Consider the following 20,677-nt stretch of genomic DNA (forward strand, 5'->3'; position numbering starts at 1 on the left):
GTTATAAAGCAGGAGCAGCTGAGCCAATTAAAGTTGTGTCAGAATTTTTTTAAAATAAATTTTAATACTGGAATTTAAATCCGTACTAATTCTTAGTTTGGAAGTTAAAGAGTCGGTCCTATCAGTGATTGACAGTCTTACCTCTATGACGGTGCATGCAAAGATAGTTGTCAATCACTGATAGAACCTCCGCCTTGACTTCAAAACCAAGACTGAGCAGGGACTTAAATGAATAAAATACAAGGTATACTAATTTCCCATAAACCTGTATATCAATCTGCTCCAGTCCTCCTGCTCTATAACATGCTGCCTGCAGATCGCACTGCATTTTCATGGTGCAAACTTTGTTTAAAAAGGCCCAATCAAACAGCATATTAATTAACAAGTAAAATTGCCATTGAGTATTATTGAAGCACTATTATATAGTCTATGACAGATGGAAAGTAAAACAATGTGTCTGTTTGTGCTAAGTTTCTCCACTCTATTCCTCCAGCTAGAAGGTTGTTGTTTAGCCAGAAACTATATATAAGGCGAGCAGTCACACACCCTAGTGTTCTGCAGTTAGGGACCAGTGCTTTGTCAGAACTATTGGGTATGAATAAAGTCCATAATTATAAGGCCTATATAAAAGAGTATGGACATGAGCCTAAGGGACAACCATTTTGTCTTATTTTAAGGCAGAGTGAATTCAGGATTTTTTTTTTACTTTGAAATTGCTAACCTAAGGTTTACGATATATACCAAAGTGTTTACCTAGGTCTGTTTTGTGAGAAGAAGATGTCCCAAGGCCTAGATAAGACAATGTATTTGAGTTTTGATGATTTTAGTGAATAGAAAGACTCTAATCTTTCTTTGTGGTTTTTATATTAATCAATATAGGAGTAGATTGATTTTATATTATCAATTTTAATAGGTGTGCTGAATATATAGTATATATATAAGAGTATAGTCCTCATAGATATATTCAGTTTTAAGATTAGAAACGAGGTATAAACTCCTCTGTCATGTTTAGAATCTGTCTCAGTGGAACACACAAATTAATTATTTCTTTCCTGGAATGGAGAAATGTGGACACAGGTGATCATGAACAAACCCTGTCTCCTCCAAGAACAATGAATTGAGATAGCCCTATTTATCTTGATTTAATCAAGTCTGGTCAAAAGACTTAAGGATACACAAGTTAGTTGACCAAGTATAAAACTCATTGTCTCTTCAAGATCTTCTCAAGGTTTTGTCTGAAAACTTAGATTACATTTTATTGCTATTATATAAATAAGAGAAATAAATGAGTGCTTCGATTTTTGTATGGAATACTAGTGCCATCTAGTATTAGGGTAACAAAGATCTAGGGTATATTTTTCCCTAGAGGGAGGTTCTATTAATTATAAAGTGAGGTCACTAGTTAATGATAAAACTTGGCCAAGCCCTTTCTAAGATAGGATAAAAAGATGGTATGGGCTGAGAGAAGGGATCGATCTCTAGAGCTATCTGGCTCTCTCTCTCTGAACATCATCAAAAGATCAGATCCAACCCTGACCACCTTGCCAGTCATTGGAGGCAGCCATCTTAGAACCATTGAAACTGATTTCTGCTAGCTGACATTTTGGTATAGTATAACCTTACCTATATTTTATAGGATAATTAATTAATATAATACATATCTATATATTCAATTAACCATACTTTGTATATAGTATCTGTTTTGGAATAAGATTGGGGTGTACCTGCAGCATCATCCTGAAAATGAATCCAATACAGGGAGATTAAAAATATACTAGTGAAAGCACAGTATTATCTCCAAGGAACTGAATTCAGTTCTAGACCAGTATGGTTGATAATATATATATATTTATATAGATAAAAGATAAACCAGATTTGGGTTTACTCGGACATTTGTCGGCTGAGAGAAATCAAGTATTAAATTGACTTTTAATATAAGTGAGGGGTATTATTATAAGAAGGCATAATTGTATATATATATATATATATATATATATATGTTCTCAATTATTTTTGTCTTTACCACTATTTTGCATATCATTGATTGAATTTTATTACCGCCAATTTTATTATATATATTATTTTGCACTATAAATTGTATAAATAAATTACATATATATTTTGTCTGTAACTGGGTTTTGTCTTCAATTCAACGCAGATCACGAGCTTGTTTTAGCTTGATATTTATGATAATAAGTTAGAATCTCCTTTATTACCGATTTTAATTTATTCACATAAATCATATAGACTGTCAATCGGAGACAGCATAAATATTCTGACAGCTTGGAGGGGAAGACTCATTCCAGTCTGTATGAGTGACCAGAAGAAGATGCTAAGATAGGGACACTGAGCCACAGACCATGGGTCACCAGCCCTCTGACCAAGGTGCCGCCCAGACTACTGATCTACAGACCTTGGGCCTATAGCCTTTAGCCAGGCTACCAGTCTTCTGAGAGAGAGAGAGATGGGGGACAGCTACCTCAGGCCTTTTCTCAACATCAAACCCTTCTTCTGCCAGGGAGAACACTGGAGAATCCAGCCCTATGCCTCGCCTTTATTGTTTTGCACCTGACTTCCTCCAGTAAAGAAGCAGACTGGTTAACTGCAGACCCTGACTGTCTGGATGTATTTCCCATTAGAGAGGACCACTTCTCACCATCTTCTCCGGAGAACAGCAACACGTGGCGACACCTCGACAGTGGACACCCCAAACCCAGCCACTGCAATAATTCAACATACCCCCATATAATCATAGAAAGGTGCTATCAGCACCCTTGCTATCTGTACTGCATACACACTCACCCAAGCTACATTTATTGGATATAACTAGAGATGAGCGAATCTAATTTGACGAAGTGGAATTCAATCCGAATTTCAGGAAAATTCGATTTGCACCGAATCCGAATTTCCCCGCGCTTCGTGGATACAAATCACATTTGTTTCCTAAAATGGCTGCTGCATGTGTTAGGACATAGAGCAAGGAACTCTGGGCATGAGGGATCACCCACAATGCCATGCATGCAGCCAATCAGCAGCCAGTCAGCCCTATGATGTCACAGCCCTATAAATAGCCTCAGCCATCTTGGATTCAGCAATTATTCAGTGTGCTTAGTGCAGGGAGAGACGTCAGCAGGCGCTAGGGACAGTGCTAGGAAAGACTTTTAAACTTTTACTTTGCTGTATAGAAGTGTAGGGAAAGGATAGGGAGGAATCATTCCACAGTATTGAAGGAGAACAGGGTTCAGGGGCAGCTGTAATTCCAGCAAACCGTTCTTGTAATTAGGGTGCAAGTGCTGTTTGATACAGCCATTAACAGGGTTTATTACAAGGAAATATTTATATGTCTGATTTTCCCTTGTGCGGTGCAGTTGTATGTTGTAAAGAATTTGCTTGTATTAGTAAGGAAAAAAAGGGGTTATTAGCCGTTGTGTGGTGAAGTGAGAAAATTACAGCCTTTTTGGCGTGTACTAGTGGCACAAAAATATATATTATTTGCCGTTCAGCAGTGCACTTATATGTTCTAAAGCCCTTTTTGGCATGTATTAGTGGCAAATAAATATATATTATTTGCCGTTCAGTGGTGCAGTTATATGTTCTAAAGCCTTTTGTGGCGTGTATAAGTGCAAAAATATAAGGGCCTATTTGGCATTCAGCAGTGCAGTTATATGTTCTAAAGCCCTTTTTGGCGTGTATTAGTGGCAACAAATATATATTTGCCGTTCAGCGGTGTAGTTATATACTCTAAAGTCTTTTGTGGCGTGTGTAAGAGAAAAAAAATAAAAGCCTATTTGCCGTTCAGCGGTGCAGTTATATGTTCTAAAGCCCTTTTTGGCGTGTATTAGTGGCAAAAATATATATTATTTGCCATTCAGCGGTGCAGTTTTGCCTTATGTTCTAAAGCAGTTTTTTGCGTGTATTAGTGGCAAAAAAAAAGTATTTGCCGTTGTGTGGTGAAGTGAAAAAATTACAGCAGTTTTTGGCATATGTTAGTGGCAAAAAAAAATATATTTGCCGTTCAGCGGTGCAGTTATATGTTCTAAAGCCCTTTTTAGTGTGTATTAGTGGCAAAAATATACTGTATTTTTCGCCCCATAAGACACCCCCCCCCCCCCCAAAGTGTGGGTTAAATGCCCCTGTGTCTTATGGGGCAAATACTAATGAGCGCTTCCATTATGGATATTCAACTGGTCAGAGACTGAAAATCCCTGTAGGGGTACTACTATATGTGAATTAAAAGATATATACTTTATTGAATTATTGTTTAAAATATTGGTTTCTAACAAACCATGAAACCCCACAACACTAAAACTCTCAGGTGAAGTGCTGGTTAACTACTTATTTATTCAGGTCCCTGCAACCATGTAGCAAGGGGAGTATGAGTGGCTACTCGTTACATGTGCAGTTAGCAAATGCTCCAAATGATATATAACCCTATAGGAGAATATGAGTTGGCTTTGCCACTCTTAAATACATCATCTTGTGATTATATGTTTATATAGCCAGGGTATTAACTCAAATATACATTGCTGATTAGCTGTATATTTAACCAGTTGAACTGTAACATGCACACACTTCCCAAAAAGGGTGGAAGGGGCCACACTTGTTGCAATTGGGTATTGGATGTATTTCCATATACACAAGAACCAAAGCGCCAAACACCTGCCTAAAAAAAGCGCCTAATACTACTCCCCACCCGACATGTTTCGCCGCGATGCGGCTTTATCAGGGGTTCGGGGTATTTGCTGGATTTAGGGCCACAACTGGCAGAGTTTGTCTTAGAAAAGCTGTCCTGCCCGACCAGTAGTGTGGCATCAGAGCAGGTGTTTAGTGCAGCGGGGGCCAAAGTTACCCCAAAAAAAACTCGCCTGTCCACCAAAAATGTAGAGAGACTGAACTTTGTCAAGATGAATCAGGTGTGGATCAGCCAGGATTTCCACCCACCAGTGCCTGATGTATCAGACTAGATCATCCATGATGCCACACCAACACTTTGACAAAAGAGACCGGTTTCTTCTAGCTATCTGCCTCAGCTACTATTCTGATGCTGCCACTTGCCTGATGCCACACAACTGATGTCAAGTGCTCCTTCTTTCACCCCCCATCTTCAGCTGCACTGGTATTGCCAGCCACCTCCCCACTCTTTCATGGGGTCACTCTGTGGCCTCCTGATGCAGCTGCCACCTCCATACTATGTCACCTTTCCAATCTGTGGTCTCCTGATGCTGCTTCCACCTCCACACTATGTCAACTTGCTACTCTGTGGTCTCTGATGCTGCTGCCACCTCCACACTATGTCACCTTGCCATTCTGTGGTCTCTTTATGCTGCTGCTACCTCAACACTATTTCACCTTTCCACTCTGTGGCCTCCTGATGCTGATGCTGCCACCTCCACACTGTCATTGTGCCACTCTGTGGCCTCCTCCTGATGCTGATGCCGCCACCCCCACACTTTGTCATTGTGCTCTATGGCCTCCTGAAGATGCTGCTGCCACTCTGTCATTGGGCCACCCTGTGGCCTCCTATTGATGCTGCTGCTTCCGCCACCTCCACACTCTGCCATTGTGCCACTCTGTGGTCTGCTGATGCCCCTTCCACCTCCACAGTATGTCACCTTGCCACTCTGTGGTCTCCTGATGCTGCTGTCACCTCTACTGTATGTCACCTTGCCAATCTGTGGTCTCCTGATGCTGCTGCCACCTACACACTATGTCACCTTGCCAATCTGTGGTCTCCTGCTGCTGATGCTACCTCAAAACTATGTCACCTTGCCACTCTGTGGCCTCCTGATGCTGTTACCACCTCCACACTGTCATTGTCCGACTCTGTGGACTCCAGATGATGCTTCTGCCACCTCCACACTGTCATTGTGCCATTCTGTGGCCTCCTAATGCTGCTGCCACCTCCACCCTGTCATTGTGCCACTCTGTGGCCTCCTCTTGATTCTGCTGCTGCCACCTCCACACTGTTATTGTGCCACTCTATGGCCTCCTCCTGATGCTGTTGCCACCTCCAGACTCTGTAATTGGGTCACTCTGTGGTCTCCTCATGTTGCTTCCACCTCACCACTATGTCATAGGGCCACTCTGTGGACTTATCATGCTGTTCCCACCCTCCCCACTTCATGACTGGGCCACTATTTTGCCAATTGGCCTGGCTGACATCATCATTTATTTGACCCTTCTTCTGATCTGTCAGAAGGAAGGAAAAATGAGACGTACAACGGATCCTGTCTATGTAACAACTGTAAGACCTGCATGACATGGTCCCTATTTTGCATCAGAATTAGCTTATGATTTGGTAGCCAAAAACAGGAGTGGGTACAAAACATTGGATCCAATCCTGTTTTTTTTTTTGTTTTAGCAATACTGATGGATTACTGACCAAATACTGACCAAGTGAATACGGATGCTCCACAGACAGGGTCAGTTTTTTTGGGGGTTATTGTTCTGACGGATCAGAGGAAGGGAAAAATATCGCTGTACTCAGGAGAAGTTGGGCAATGTGTTTTGGGGTGTCATTTTACATATACCCATGCTGGGTGAGAGAAATATCTCGGCAAAAGACAACTTTTCCCATTTTTTTTATACAAAGTTGGCATTTGACCGAGATATTTATCTCACCCAGCATGGGTATATGTAAAATTACACCCCAAAACACATTGCCAACTTCTCCTGAGTATGGCGATACCACATGTGTGACACTTTTTTGTAGCCTAGGTGGGCAAAGGGGCCCACATTCCAAAGAGCACCTTTAGGAATTCATAGAGCATTTTTTACACATTTTGATTTCAAACTACTTCTCACACATTAGGGCCCCTAAAAAGCCAGGTCAGTATAACTACCCAACAAGTGACCCCATTTTGGAAAGAAGACACCCCAAGGTATTTTGTGATGGGCATAGTGAGTTCATGAAAGTTTATATTTTTTGTCCCAAGTTAGTGGAATATGAGACTTTGTAAGGAAAAAAAAAATCAATTTCCGCTAACTTGTGACAAAAAATAAAAAGTTCTATGAACTCACTATGCCCATCAGCGAATACCTTAGGGTGTCTACTTTCCGAAATGGGGTAATTTGTGGGGTTTTTCTACTGTCTGGGCATTGTAGAACCTCAGGAAACATGACAGGTGCTCAGAAAGTCAGAGCTGCTTCAAAAAGCGGAAATTCACATTTTTGTACCATAGTTGTAAACGCTATAACTTTTACCCAAACCTTTTTTTTTTTTACCCAAACATTTTTTTTTATCAAAGACATGTAGAACAATAAATTTAGAGAAAAATTTATATATAGATGTAGTTTTTCTAAAAAAATATTTACAACTGAAAGTGAAAAATGTCATTTTTTTGCAAAAATTTCATAAAATTTCGATTAATAACAAAAAAAGTAAAAATGTCAGCAGCAATGAAATACCACAAAATGAAAGCTCTATTAGTGAGAAGAAAAGGAGGTAAAATTCATTTGGGTGGTAAGTTGCATGACCGAGCAATAAACGGTGAAATTAGTGTATGCAGAAGTGTAAAAAGTGGTCTGGTCATTAAGGGTGTTTAAGCTAGGGGGGCTGAGGTGGTTAATATGCAGTGCACTAGGCAGTGCACATATAAATACACATGACGGTAATCTGTTAATTTCTGTCTCTGTATGTAATCTCTGTGTGCCGCCATACATTCTCCTGCATATGGCAAATGCCTTAATGTCTTAAGATTGCTGTTATGATTACTGTTAAAATGCTGTGAGTTTGTAGTGATTTTGTAAATGCTAAGGCATGTTGTCACAATTTTGTGTTAATCATGGCAATAAACTGCTATTTAACCGCATCATGTGAATTGGTCCTTAGTTGGTATTAGAGCAAGCTGTGGGTTATGGAATCACAGCATTTTTGCAGAACTGAGTTTGGGTGAGAAAAATAAGAGCTTTCCAGTAGTTTGATATTCATGGCCTGTCCTCAAGAGAAGTCATAAATATCTAATCAGTTGGGGTCTGACATCCAGTACCACTGCCGATCAGCTCACAGCATACCAAGCACTGCATCATACATTGTACAGTGACTGTACTTGGTATGGCAGTCCAGGCTCATTCACTTGAATATGGTTGAGCTTCAGCTAGGCCATGTGATCGATGAAAGCGATGTCACTGGCCAAGAAATGGAACCACAGTGCTAACTCTAGCTCTGCACTCTCTTCAAACAGCTCAATGGCAGGGGTGCTGGGAGTAGGAACATCACTGATCAGATATAGGATAAACCATCAATATTGAACTTCTGGAAAACTCCTTTAAATGCACATATGGTAATACACAAACATTTTATATGGAGTACTGCACATGTCTTCTATACAAACATTTCATCTTGTGTTTTTTTTTCTTTTTTTGTAGCGGAGCACTTCTTACGCTACTTTCACTCTAGCGTTTTAGTTTTCCGGTATTGAGATCCATCATTGGGGCTGAATACCAGAAAAAAAACGCTTCAGTTTTGTCCCCATTCATTGTCAATGAATCTGAACATAATGGAGTGCTCCAAAATGCATTCCGTTCCGTTTAGTTGCATTCCCATGATGGAGAGCAAACCGCAACATGTTGTAGTTTGCTTTCTGTCCTGGGATGCGGAGCAAAACTGATCTGGCATGACTTCCAATGCAAGTCAATGGGGACGGATCCTTTTTCTCTGACACAATATGACACAATAGAAAACGGATCCGTCCCCCATTGACTTTCAATGGAGTTCATGGCGCATCTGTCTTGGCTATGTTAAAGATAATACAACCAAATCCGTTGATAACTGATGCAGATGGTTGTATTATCAGTAACGGAAGCGCCTCTTGCCGGATCCAGTAAAAACGCTAGTGTGAAAGTAGCCTTACAAAACTCACCACTATTAGCTCCTGAAAAAACATTTATTGACATACTACTACCAATTCCTCTAGAGCTGATCCTTTTTTTGACACAAACACCACCTCCTTTGGTGCATGTACTTTTTCTGCCCCTAACATGTCACATACAACAATAGGCTTCTGTTTAAAACTATTATTAATTATTAAAAATACATGATTAGCTGCTTACTTAATTTCTGTGTTATCCTATTACGAATTGTCTTCCTTCTTTGTCAGAGACACGAAAAGTTTGTTTAATTTACTATCCTGCTATCATATTTTCACAGGATCATTGTACAGGAAAGTGCTAAGTAACACTAGCTGCGTGTACCCAACCTCAAAACTATAAACTTCATTCGTACACACTCCATATGCATTGAACCATATTATGGATGTGTGTTGTGGAGAAATAAGATATGGTACGCATAAAAAACATGACTGAGTCTCCCTTCTATATGGAGGCACAAATGGTATGTTTTATCACATGCCATACTACGAAGGTGCTCACAAAGACACTCTAAAAGGCACATGTCAAATCTTTCGCAGTTATGGTGTCATCTTGAAAGCACAATGTTTTGTCATTTTTTAAAAATGCTGTTATTTTGTTCTGTTTAATATATCTTACCACTTTCCGCAGTATTAAACAGAAAAGAATCACTGTACGATCCAATGCCAGCACTGTTTTCTGCAGCCACCTGGAATTAATCAAAGGAGAAGACTTGGCATCAAATGTCCTTTGGAAATTTAAGCATTTAAACAGTATATACAGTATGCTATTCTATGGTTTTACATATCAGGACATATAAAAAAAAATCGATCATTAGAAGGTCATAAAATTAGTGCTAAAAAATAGCAAACGATAAATTCATTGTCATTATATATTTAAAAAAAATTTAAACTAGGCCAAAATTCTAAAGCTGAGTGTAAAAAATTAAGCACATCCTTACTGCTTACTTGCAGATTAAGAGGGTATCAGCCAGGTGCAACTAATCAAATGCCCTTGATTAATTGATCATCAGCAAGTGTGACTTTGTTGTGTGAGTTTTGGCAATTTGCTGGTCTGGAGCATTTAGGAGTGTGCTAATACAATGCTAAGAAGGAATGACATCAGCAATGATCTTAGAGAAGCAATTGTTGTTAACCATCAATCTGGGAAGGGTTGTAGGGCTCTTTCCAAACAGTTTGAAGTCCATCATTCACAGTCAGAAAGATTTGAAGTGGAAAACATTCAAGACAGTTAACTCCTTAATGCCTCTTTCACATGGGCGTCATATTTTTGGCCCGGATAAGAGGCGGGTGCGTTGCGGGAACACGCGCGATTTTTCCGCGCGAGGGCAAAACATTGTAATGCGTTTTGCATGCGCGTGAGAAAAATTGCGCATGTTTGGTACCCAAACCCCAACTTCTTCACAGAAGTTCGGGCTTGGGATTGATGTTCTGAAGATTGTATTATTTTCCCTTATAACATGGTTATAAGGGAAAATAATAGCATTCTGAATACAGAATGCTTAGTAGGTGATCAATTGAGTGTTAAATAAAAAAAGATTAACTCACCTTCTCCTCTTGATCGCGTAGTTCCCAATCTCTTCTTTACTTCTTTAATGATGAACTACCGGCTAAAGGACCTGTGGTGACGTCAGATCACATGTGATTGGAGCATGTGATCTGATGTCACCACAGGTCCTAGCCGATAGTTCATCATTAAAGAAGTAAAGAAGAGACCGGGAACTATGCGATCAAGAGGAGAAGGTGAGTTCATTTTTTTGATTTTTTTAACCCTCAATTTATAACCTACTAAGCATTCTGTATTCAGAATGCTATTATTTTCCCTTATAACCATGTTATAAGGGAAAATAATACAGTGAATAGACTGTCACCTAGAAACTGTGCGTGAAAATCGCACCGCATCTGCACTTGCTTGCGGATGCTTGCGATTTTCACGCAACCTCATTCATTTCTATGGGGCCTGCGTTACGTAAAAAAAACACAGAATATAGAACATGCTGCGATTTTCACGCAACGCATAAGTGATGCGTGAAAATCACTGCTCATGTGAACAGCCCCATAGAAATGAATGGGTCCGGATTCAGTGCGGGTGCAATGCGTTCAACTCACGCATCGCACCCGCGCGGAATACTCGCCCCCGTGTGAAAGGGGCCTAAGGACATAGCCTTATTTCACCTTAAGGACCAGACCATTTTTTGCAAATCTGACCAGTGTCACTTTAAGTGGTGATAACTTTAAAACGCTTTGACTTATCCAGGCCATTATGAGATTGTTTTTTCATCACATATTGTACTTCATGACACTGGTAAAATGAAGTAAAATAATTTCATTTTTATTTATAAAAAAATACCAAATTTAGCAAAAATGTGTAAAAATTGCAAATTTCCAAGTTTCAATTTCTCTACTTCTATAATACATAGTAATACCTCTAAAAATAGTTATTACTTTACATTCCCCATATGTCTACGTCATGTTTGGATCATTTTGGGAATGATATTTTATTTTTTGGGGATGTTACAAGGCTTAGAAGTTTAGAAGCAAATCTTGAAATTTTTCAGAAATTTTCAAAAACCCAATTTTTAGGGACCAGTTCAGGTCTGAAGTCACTTTGCGAGGCTTACATAATAGAAACCACCCAAAAATGACCCCATTCTAGAAACTACACCCCTCAAGGTATTCAAAACTGATTTTACAAACTTTGTTAACCCTTTAGGTGTTCCACAAGAATTAATGGAAAATAGAGATACAATTTCAAAATTTCACTTTTTTGGCAGATTTTCCATTTTAATATATTTTTTTTCAGTTATAAAGCACGGGTTAACAGCCAAACAAAACTCAATATTTATGGCCCTGATTCTGTAGTTTACAGAAACACCCCATATGTGGTCGTAAACTACTGTACGGGCACACGGCAGTGCGCAGAAGGGAAGGAATGCCATAAGTTTTTTGGAAGGCAGATTTTGCTGGACTTTTTTTTGACACCATGTCCCATTTGAAGCCCCCCTGATGCAACCCTAGAGTAGAAACTCCATAAAAGTGACCCCATCTAAGAAACTACATCCCTCAAGGTATTTAAAACTGATTTTACAAACGTCATTAACCCTTTAGATGTTCCACAAGAATTAATGGAAAATAGAGATACAATTTCAAAATTTCACTTTTTTGGCCGATTTTCCCTTTTTTTTTTTTTTTTTTACTTTTACAAAGCAAGGGTTAACAGCCAAACAAAACTCAATATTTATGGCCCTGATTCTGTAGTTTACAGAAACACCCCATATGTGGTCGTAAACTACTATACGAGCACACGGTAGGGCGCAGAAGGAAAGGAATGCCATATGGTTTTTGGAAAGCAGATTTTGCTGGACTGTTTTTTTTGACACCATGTCCCATTTGAAGCCCCCCTGATGCACCCCTAGAGTAGAAACTCCATAAAAGTGACCCCATCTAAGAAACTACACCCCTCAAGGTATTCAAAACTGATTTTACAAACGTCGTTAACCCTTTAGGTGTTCCACAAAAGTTATTGGCAAATGGAGATGACATTTCAGAATTTACATTTTTTGTCAAATTTTCCATTTTAATCCATTTTTTCCAGTAACAAAACAAGGATTAACAGCCAAACAAAACTCAATATTTATGGCCCTGATTCTGTAGTTTACAGAACCACCCCATATGTGGTCGTAAACTGCTGTACAGGCACACGGCAGGGCGCAGAAGGAAAGGAATGCCATACGGTTTTTTGAAGGCAGATTTTGCTGGACTGTTTTTTTTTTACACCATATCCCATTTGAAGCCCCCCTGATGCCCCCCTAGAGTAGAAATTCCAAAAAAGTGACCCCGTTATTGAAACTACGGGATAGGGGGGACGTTTTGTTGGCACTAGTTTAGGGTACATATGATTTTTGGTTGCTCTATATTACACTTTTTGTGAGGCAAGATAACAAGAAATAGCTGTTTTGGCACCGTTTTTATTTTTTGTTATTTACAACATTCATGTGACAGGTTATATCATGTGGTATTTTTATAGACCAGGTTGTCACGGATGCGGTGATACCTAATATGTATACTTTTTTTATTTATGTAATTTTTACACAATGATTTAATTTTTTAAGCAAAAAAAATCATGTTTTAGTGTTTCCATAGTCTGAGAGCCATAATTTTCTCAGTTTTTGGGCAATTACCTTGGGTAGGGTATGATTTTTGCAGGATGAGATTACGGTTTTATTGGCACTATTTTGGGGTACGTGTGACTTTTTAATCGCTTGCCATTACACTTTTTGTGATGTAAGGTGACAAAAAATGGTTTATTTAGCACAGTTTTAAATTTTTTACGGTGTTCATCTGAGGGGTTAGTTCATGTGATATTTTTATAGAGCCGGTCGATACGGACGCGGCGACACCTAATATGTATACTTTTTTTTTATTTATGTAAGTTTTACACAATGATTTCATTTTTGAAGCAAAAAAAATCATGTTTTAGTGTTTGCATAGTCTGAGAGCCATAATTTTTTCAGTTTTTGGGCGATTACCTTGGGTAGGGTATGATTTTTGCGGGATGAGATGACCGTTTTATTGGCACTATTTTGGGGCGCGTGTGACTTTTTGATCGCTTGCTATTACACTTTTTGTGATGTAAGATGACAATTTTTTTTTTATTTAGAACAGTTTTTATTTTAAATTGTTTACGGTGTTCATCTGAGGGGTTAGGTCATGTGATATTTTTATAGAGCCAGTCGATACAGACACGGCGATACCTAATATCTATACTTTTTCTATTTATGTAAGTTTTACACAAAATTATAATTTTTGAAAAAAAAATAATATTAAAAATTGTTTATTTAGCACAGTTTTTATTTTTACGGTGTTCATCTGAGGGGTTAGGTCATGTGATATTTATATAGAGCCGGTTGATACGGACACAGCGATACCTAATATGTATACTTTTTTTTATTTATGTAAGTTCTACACAATAACAGCTTTTTTAAAACAAAAAAAGATGTTTTAGTGTCTCCATATTCTGAACCATAGTTTTTTTATTTTTTGGGCGATTGTCTCAGATAGGGGCTCATTTTTTGCGGGATGAGGTGACGGTTAGATTGGTGCTATTTTGGTGGGCAAACACCTTTTTGATCGCTTGCTGTTGTACTTTTTGTGATGTAAGGTGACAAAAAATGGTTTATTTAGCACAGTTTTTATTTTTTACGGTGTTCATCTGAGGAGTTAGGTCATGTGATATGTTTATAGAGCCGGTCGATACGGACGCGGGATAGCTAATATGTATTTTTTTCCCTATTTTTTACTGTATTTGGGGAAAATGACGTTTTTGTTTATTTTTACTTGAAACTTTAAATTTTTGGGGGGAAAACTTTATTTTTTCAACTTTTTTTTTCACTTTTTTTGTCCCACTTTGGGACTTGAACTTTGGGGGGGTATATTCCTTTACAATGCATTTCAATACTTCTGTATTGGAATGCATTGGCTGTATGAGTAATACTGTGTGTTTTTCTGCCCTGTGTCCTTAATTACCAGGACATAAGGGCGTACCTGTATGCCCTGTGTCCTGAAGAGGTTAAAGACGTTTTCCGAGATTTAAATATTGATGACCTATCCTATCAGTATGCCACCCATGCCCCCACCGATTAATTGTTTGAGAAAGCAGCGGTACTCGCAGTAGCACAGCAGCCTTCCTTCAGCTTTTCTAGGCCAGTGACGACACATTAATTGGTCCCATGGGCTTGGAGCAGCTTAGCCCAATAGAAGTGAATTGGGCTGTGCTGCAATACCAAGCACAGCCACTATACAATGTACAGCACTGTGCTTGGTAAGCTGTGTAAAGGCTCACAGAAGCATTTGTGCTTTCTTAAGCAGCTGACCGGCAGGGGTGCTGAGTGTCAGACCCCCACCTATCAGATACTGATGACCTATCCTGAGGATAGGTCCTAAGTATTAAAATCTCAGAAAACCCTTTTAAAAATATTGCTAGGAGTGGCCATCCCAGGAAATTCTCCCCACAGTCAAACGGTGCAAAGCTCAGAGAAATGACAAAAATTCCAAGAGCTACATCTAAGACTCTACATAGCTCAATTAGCATGTTAAATGTTCAAGTTCATGACAGTAGTTTTAGGAAACGATTGATCAGGTATGGCTTGTTTGGAAAGGTTTCCAGAAGAAAGCATCTTCTTTCTAAAAAGAACATAGGAGCCCAGCTTAAAGTGGTATTCTGGTTGTTTGAAGTTGATAGGGGATAACTATTAGATTAGTGGGGGTAATATCACTGGGACCCCCACTGATCATGCTAACGGGAGCCCCGTACCCCTTGCAGCCCTCATGAAATGAACGGAGCAGCCGGTCACACATACACGTTCTACCCATTCATTTCTATTGGAATTCCAGAGACAGCTGAGTACAGCGGTCAGTGAAACAATCCATGGTGATATGCTGCCACGGAACTTTGGGTACTGACAAAGAGTGTAGGAAGCCTACATATGTTTGTTTTAGAGACTTGTTCTGAACATGGGTAGAGCAGGCAGCAACAAAGTCTCAAACATCTTAAAAATTGTAGACCACAAGTAATAACGAGTAACTAGATTTAGTGTCTTGTGTATACCAGGGTCACTGGCAACTTTGGAGCGATGTCCCCAGACTAGGAACTGCTTCCTCTTGCACACAGGAATAAGCATCTTTCCAGGCAGAATGTCCTTCAGTTGAACTGGAGTGACATAGAGGATGCAGGCAGGATCAATGATTTGCTGGGTCTCCTCTGTTTGATCAGCAGGATCAAAAGAATGGGAGAGGGAATCTGCTTTGGTATTCTTGTGTGCCGGACTGAAAGGCAGAATGGAATTGAAACATGCAAAGAACAATGGCCACCAAGCTTGGCGAAGGTTGAAACATTGAGCAGACTGCAGGTAAGTAAAATTCTTGTGGTTAGTATAAATAATGACACAATGAAGGTGCCCTTCAGCAGATGATGCTACTCCTCAAGAGCTAGCTTGAGTGCAAGCATCTCTCACTGACAGAATAATTCCATTCTGCTATGGAGAAGGCTTTCAAGGAGAAGCCACAGGAGAGCATCCTACTAGGGGGACCCTTCTGGGTAAGAATGGCTCCAGCTCCCACAGAACACATCCAGGACAATGAAGAAATTATGCAGTGGAGAAGACTTGCTTGAGAGACTGGAAGGCTGATTCAACTTCTGAGATGGAGAGAAGACCGCGGTACTCAATATCTTCACAATATGCAGAGTTTTATTTACCAACCGTGCGAGGTTTTGACTCCTAAGAGTCTTTTTCAAGCTTGAGAAAGACTCTTAGGAGTCAAAACGTTGCATGGTTGGTGAATAAAACTCTGCATATTGTGAAGACATTGGGATGCCGTGGTCTTTTCTCCATCTTATGTTCTCTTGGAACTTGACGGGCTACAGTTTAACACTGCGGGCACCACCACAGATTGGATCTAGTAAAAGTAAATTTGTAAGTGGTGCTGTCTCTCCCTCAAACTATTTTTGATTTAGCTTCTGGAGACCACTCCTTGGCACTCACCCCCCTCCATACAAAAACAGAAATAGGGGTGGTCAGCGTGGAAAAAAGAAGAAATGACCTGTAGGACAAGACCTGTCCATTATAGCAGATCCATCTCAATGCTAGGGTCAGAGATAATGTAACCCAGGAAGGGTGGAGAGGTCTTTTCAAAAGCACACCTTTCGAAGTCAGCATAAAGTCTATAAACCCTCAAACCCTGGAACACCGGGCATACTATGTCTCTGGTGTGAAGTCAGGTCACATGACATCAAGATATCATCCATATAGACCACTACACAAGTACAGAGAAGATCACGAAAAAATCATGAACAAATTCTTGAAAAAACATAGACATGTTACTGAGACCAAAGGGCATGACACAATATTCATAGTGATCACTCACCACCCTCTCTAATCCAAATGAAATTGTAAGATCCTCAGAGATCTAACTTTGTGACAATTCTGGCTCCACAGAGCCTATCAAAGAGATCAGGGATTAGCTGTAATGAGTACATGTTTTCACAGTAATTCTATGTAGTTCATGGTAATCAATGCAGGGTCTCAGAGACTCATCCTTTTTGTTGACAAAAATAAAATGGCTATTGCCTGGGAAGAGTGCTTCTGAAAGAAGCCCTTCTCAAGTTTTACTTTAACACATTTAGACATGGCTTGTGTTTCAGGTAAAGATAATTGGTAGACCTAGCCACTGTGGAAGAGTAGCTCCAGGCATTAGGTGATTGGGCCAATCATAGGGACGTAGGCAGGAGGTAGGCCGAGAGATGCTCTGAGGAACTAACGGAGCTTGGGCAGGCTGAACTGGTGTCCGACAGCGAGTCACAAGTAGAACCCAATCCAGAATCTGTGCCGTTCCAATCTACAAAATGACTGCAAGCGAAGCCAGGGCAGTCCTAGTAGGAGAGAACTAGTAGATATGGGCAGGCATGAGATTTTCTCTTCGCCATGGGCGATATAATGTATGGATTTCAGGATCTCCATCCCATTAGCAGATGTCATCACTAAAGACTTCTACAGGTACACTGTGGGTATGTGGTGTCAGGTCACCTATGCCTGATGCAGGAAGTTTCTTGCCGAGCCAGAGTCCAGGAAGGCCTGCATAGTAAACATAATCTAACTGAAAGCCACATACACAGAAAGTGTTAGGGCCGAATGCACACGGCCGTGAGCGGTCCGTGGAACAACAAGCTGGATTCCTGCTGAGAGCAGGAGCGCACGGCGTCATTGGTTGCTATTACGCCGTGCGCTTCCTGCTGCCGCCGCAATGCAGTAGTACACTGATATAGATCATTCGGCCTTAACTGTGGAGAGAACTTGTCTTCACCCAGGGTCATCTATCCAACTAACCCTAGGCTCTGAAGTTTACCACCTTGAGAGGGCAGGTGCAGACATAGGTGGTCAATTACTAATGCCAGTTTCTAGAGTATGGTATATCTGTCCCAGATAGTGACACAAAGGTTTGCACCACAATCTGCAACTTTTCCCCGCTCACGCCAGGTCTAAAAAAGGGGGCATGGTGTGGGCTGGTGTGCAGGCTGCGAAGCCTGCATCATTTATCATTTTATGCACCTGTTTTAGGTGCAGAAAATTTTCTAAATCTACACCAGCAAGGAAGCTGGCGTAGATTTTGACTAGTGGTGGATGCGCCTCTACATAACTTTCTCAGATCCACCACCAGTGCAGAGGTTATTAAAAACAGCATCTAAAACACCAGTCTTAATAAATGACCCCCATTGTGTCTGCACCCATACATACATATTTTCACAGTTTCTATGCAGATGCTCCTCCTCAGACAATTAGATCTTGTCCAGTTGTAACGGTTCAGGGGATGCAGAAAACAGAAGCACTGGCATCTGAAAAGTGGATGCCAACCTAAGAACTATCTTTTCACATGTGGATTCTTTGAGGTGCTCTCTAAACCAAAGTTCAATTCAGGTGGCCAAGGTGATCAGGTGATCCAGGGTAGATGGGACATCGCAACCTGGCAATTCGTATTTTATGCAACCTGCCCTCCCAAAAAGCTTCCACCAAGGCCTCATTGTTCCAAGAAAGTTCTGAGGCAAAGGTACAGAACTTGCCCTTGTGGAGGTGCAAGATTGAGGAGACAGCTGAGTTGGTGCAACATGGTTCACCTAAGACCTTGCAGAAGGTAGCCAGAAGTTCTTGTAGATTGCTGGTCAGAGTTGCTGTATTTTCCAGTGAGGAGTGACCCAGGAGGGAGATTCACCCGGCAGAAGGGATTCCAGAAAGGCTATATTAGACCAGTCAGTAGGAAAGTGGTGGGCCTTTAGCTCAAAGTGGATGGTATCCTGGCTCAGGAATCCACAGCATAGCTTAAGGTCCCTTTCATAGTGTAGGGGAAGTGGAAGATCCAGACTGTAGGCATCAGAGACTATGACAGGTGGAGGTAATGGTACAGGACAGTTTGTGGTTGTAGTACTGGAAGTGGTAGCGGTCAAAGTGTGTAAGCAAGCTGAAATGAAAAGCAGGTACTGAAAGAGTAGCTGTTGACGACCACGCTGAGTAGTTAACTGCTTATATAGTTTAGACAGAGGCAGTACCATGGTAATCACCTTTAACCCCTGTACAGAGATCTGGACTTTGCTGCGAGGCACTAAGTGGTCAGATAAAATTGTAGTCAGGGACAGGCCAAGGTCAGGACTAGCAGAGTACATGCTATAAGCTAAATTGTCCAAGGTCAGGACAGGCCACAAAGGGTCAATATGGAGGTCAGGCACAGGTCAGGCAGCAGAGGGTCACAATACAGTAAATGAGCAGAGGTCAGTACATGGGCATACAATATAATACAGCATACACTTTAAGGAATTTAGCAAGTTAACAGGGGAAGCTGCTTTTAAGGGGTTTCATCTGAGACACTGGTGGCATACCATTGGAATATGCCAGCAGTGTCAGGAAGGTGTTGGTCTCTGGGACCCGCACCTATCTCTAGAACTTGACCCCCAAAGTGAATGAGGGTATACTGTGTTTTTGGCCAGCCTCCATTCAGTTCTATTGGAGTTCTGAAAATAGCTGAGCACCAGCTTGTGCATGCTTCGTGCACCCTCTATTCACTTCTGTGGTAGTTCCAACTCTCCATTCATCTCCATTAATGTGGGAGTTTGGGAAATAGCTGAGTCAGCTCTCAGATATTTCAGAAGTACAAATATTTTCAGAACTACAACAAAAGTGAATGGAGGATGGCCACACTTGTTTCAGATGACACAACCCTTTTAAGTACCCAAGTGTTGCCAGACATTGACTTGGAGGAGAGGAGGGCTTGTTGGCAAGCAGACTGCAGTCTGCATTAGGGGACAGAGTGATCTGCTGACCTGCTGGGAAGCAGACAGTGGGTGGCAGGTCCAGGTTGCCAGACAGGGTAAGTGGAGCAGTGGTGGCTTTCAGATGCTGCTGTGACAGAGGAGTGATGATTTGGGCTTGAGTTGCAGCCACAGGACCTGGGAATCTTGCCCATATATGTGTTGGGGCCTGTTCCCAACAGATGTTGGGAATGGCCCCACTTAGGGCCCTATTACACTGTCCAATATTCGGGCACAAGCGAACACCAACGGATGATGAACATGTGCTTGTTTGCAACAGCCTATTAAACATGTTAAGGCAAAGTTAATGTGGGAGGAAATATTGCTACTGCAGTTGTTCCTCCCTCATTCAGTTCTACTGATTCTTGGCAGCTTATTCTGGCTTACTCATGGATATAATAATAATCATTCATCATGCCAATAATCATTCATCTTTCATCTAGTTGAAGGATGTCAATCAGCAAACAAATGAGCAGTCATTTCCTGATCGGCTGCACGATTATACAGACCAATTATCGGGAACAAGCTATGAACACTTTTTCTGATAACTAGCCCCAATATCGGTCAGTCTAATAGTGTATAAAAATTAGAGTATAATCTACATGTATAATTATCTAGATTACTCAGAAATATTTTGATCGGAAAATGTTAGGAAAAAATAAAAAAGGTTAAGAGCATTATTTAATTCATTATTTGAATTTACCCCACTATGAAATAATCATTATTTTAGGCTTTATGAATTTATCTCTTTTTGTAAGCTGTAGAGAAGGGGTATTGGCTATTTTAATTATGTTATTGAGAGGGTTGAGATCTTAAAGAGTCTTCAAGTGGTCTTCCGAGACTTTTTATCTGATAACCTATCTTCTAGATATGTCATCAGTACCTTATCGGTGGGGGTCAAGCGTTTGAGAAGGCACTGGAACTGCTCCAAGCGCTGCAGCCTTCTCGCAGCTTACCA

At 40.6% G+C, this 20,677-nt stretch overlaps 1 protein-coding gene across 3 annotated transcripts in view; it reads right to left on the reverse strand.

Annotated features, from left to right (window-relative positions):
- PTPRQ (protein tyrosine phosphatase receptor type Q) overlaps positions 1 to 20,677 on the reverse strand; it is a 530,509-nt gene that overhangs the window by 321,998 nt on the left and 187,834 nt on the right. For all 3 annotated transcript variants that reach the window (XM_044280555.1, XM_044280554.1, XM_044280553.1), the window contains exon 22: positions 9,487 to 9,556. In XM_044280555.1, coding sequence (XP_044136490.1) covers positions 9,487 to 9,556 — 70 coding nt within the window. The remainder of the gene's footprint in view (positions 1 to 9,486; positions 9,557 to 20,677) is intronic.

This window comes from Bufo gargarizans, chromosome 2 (assembly GCF_014858855.1).
Source record: "Bufo gargarizans isolate SCDJY-AF-19 chromosome 2, ASM1485885v1, whole genome shotgun sequence".
NCBI lineage: Eukaryota > Metazoa > Chordata > Amphibia > Anura > Bufonidae > Bufo > Bufo gargarizans.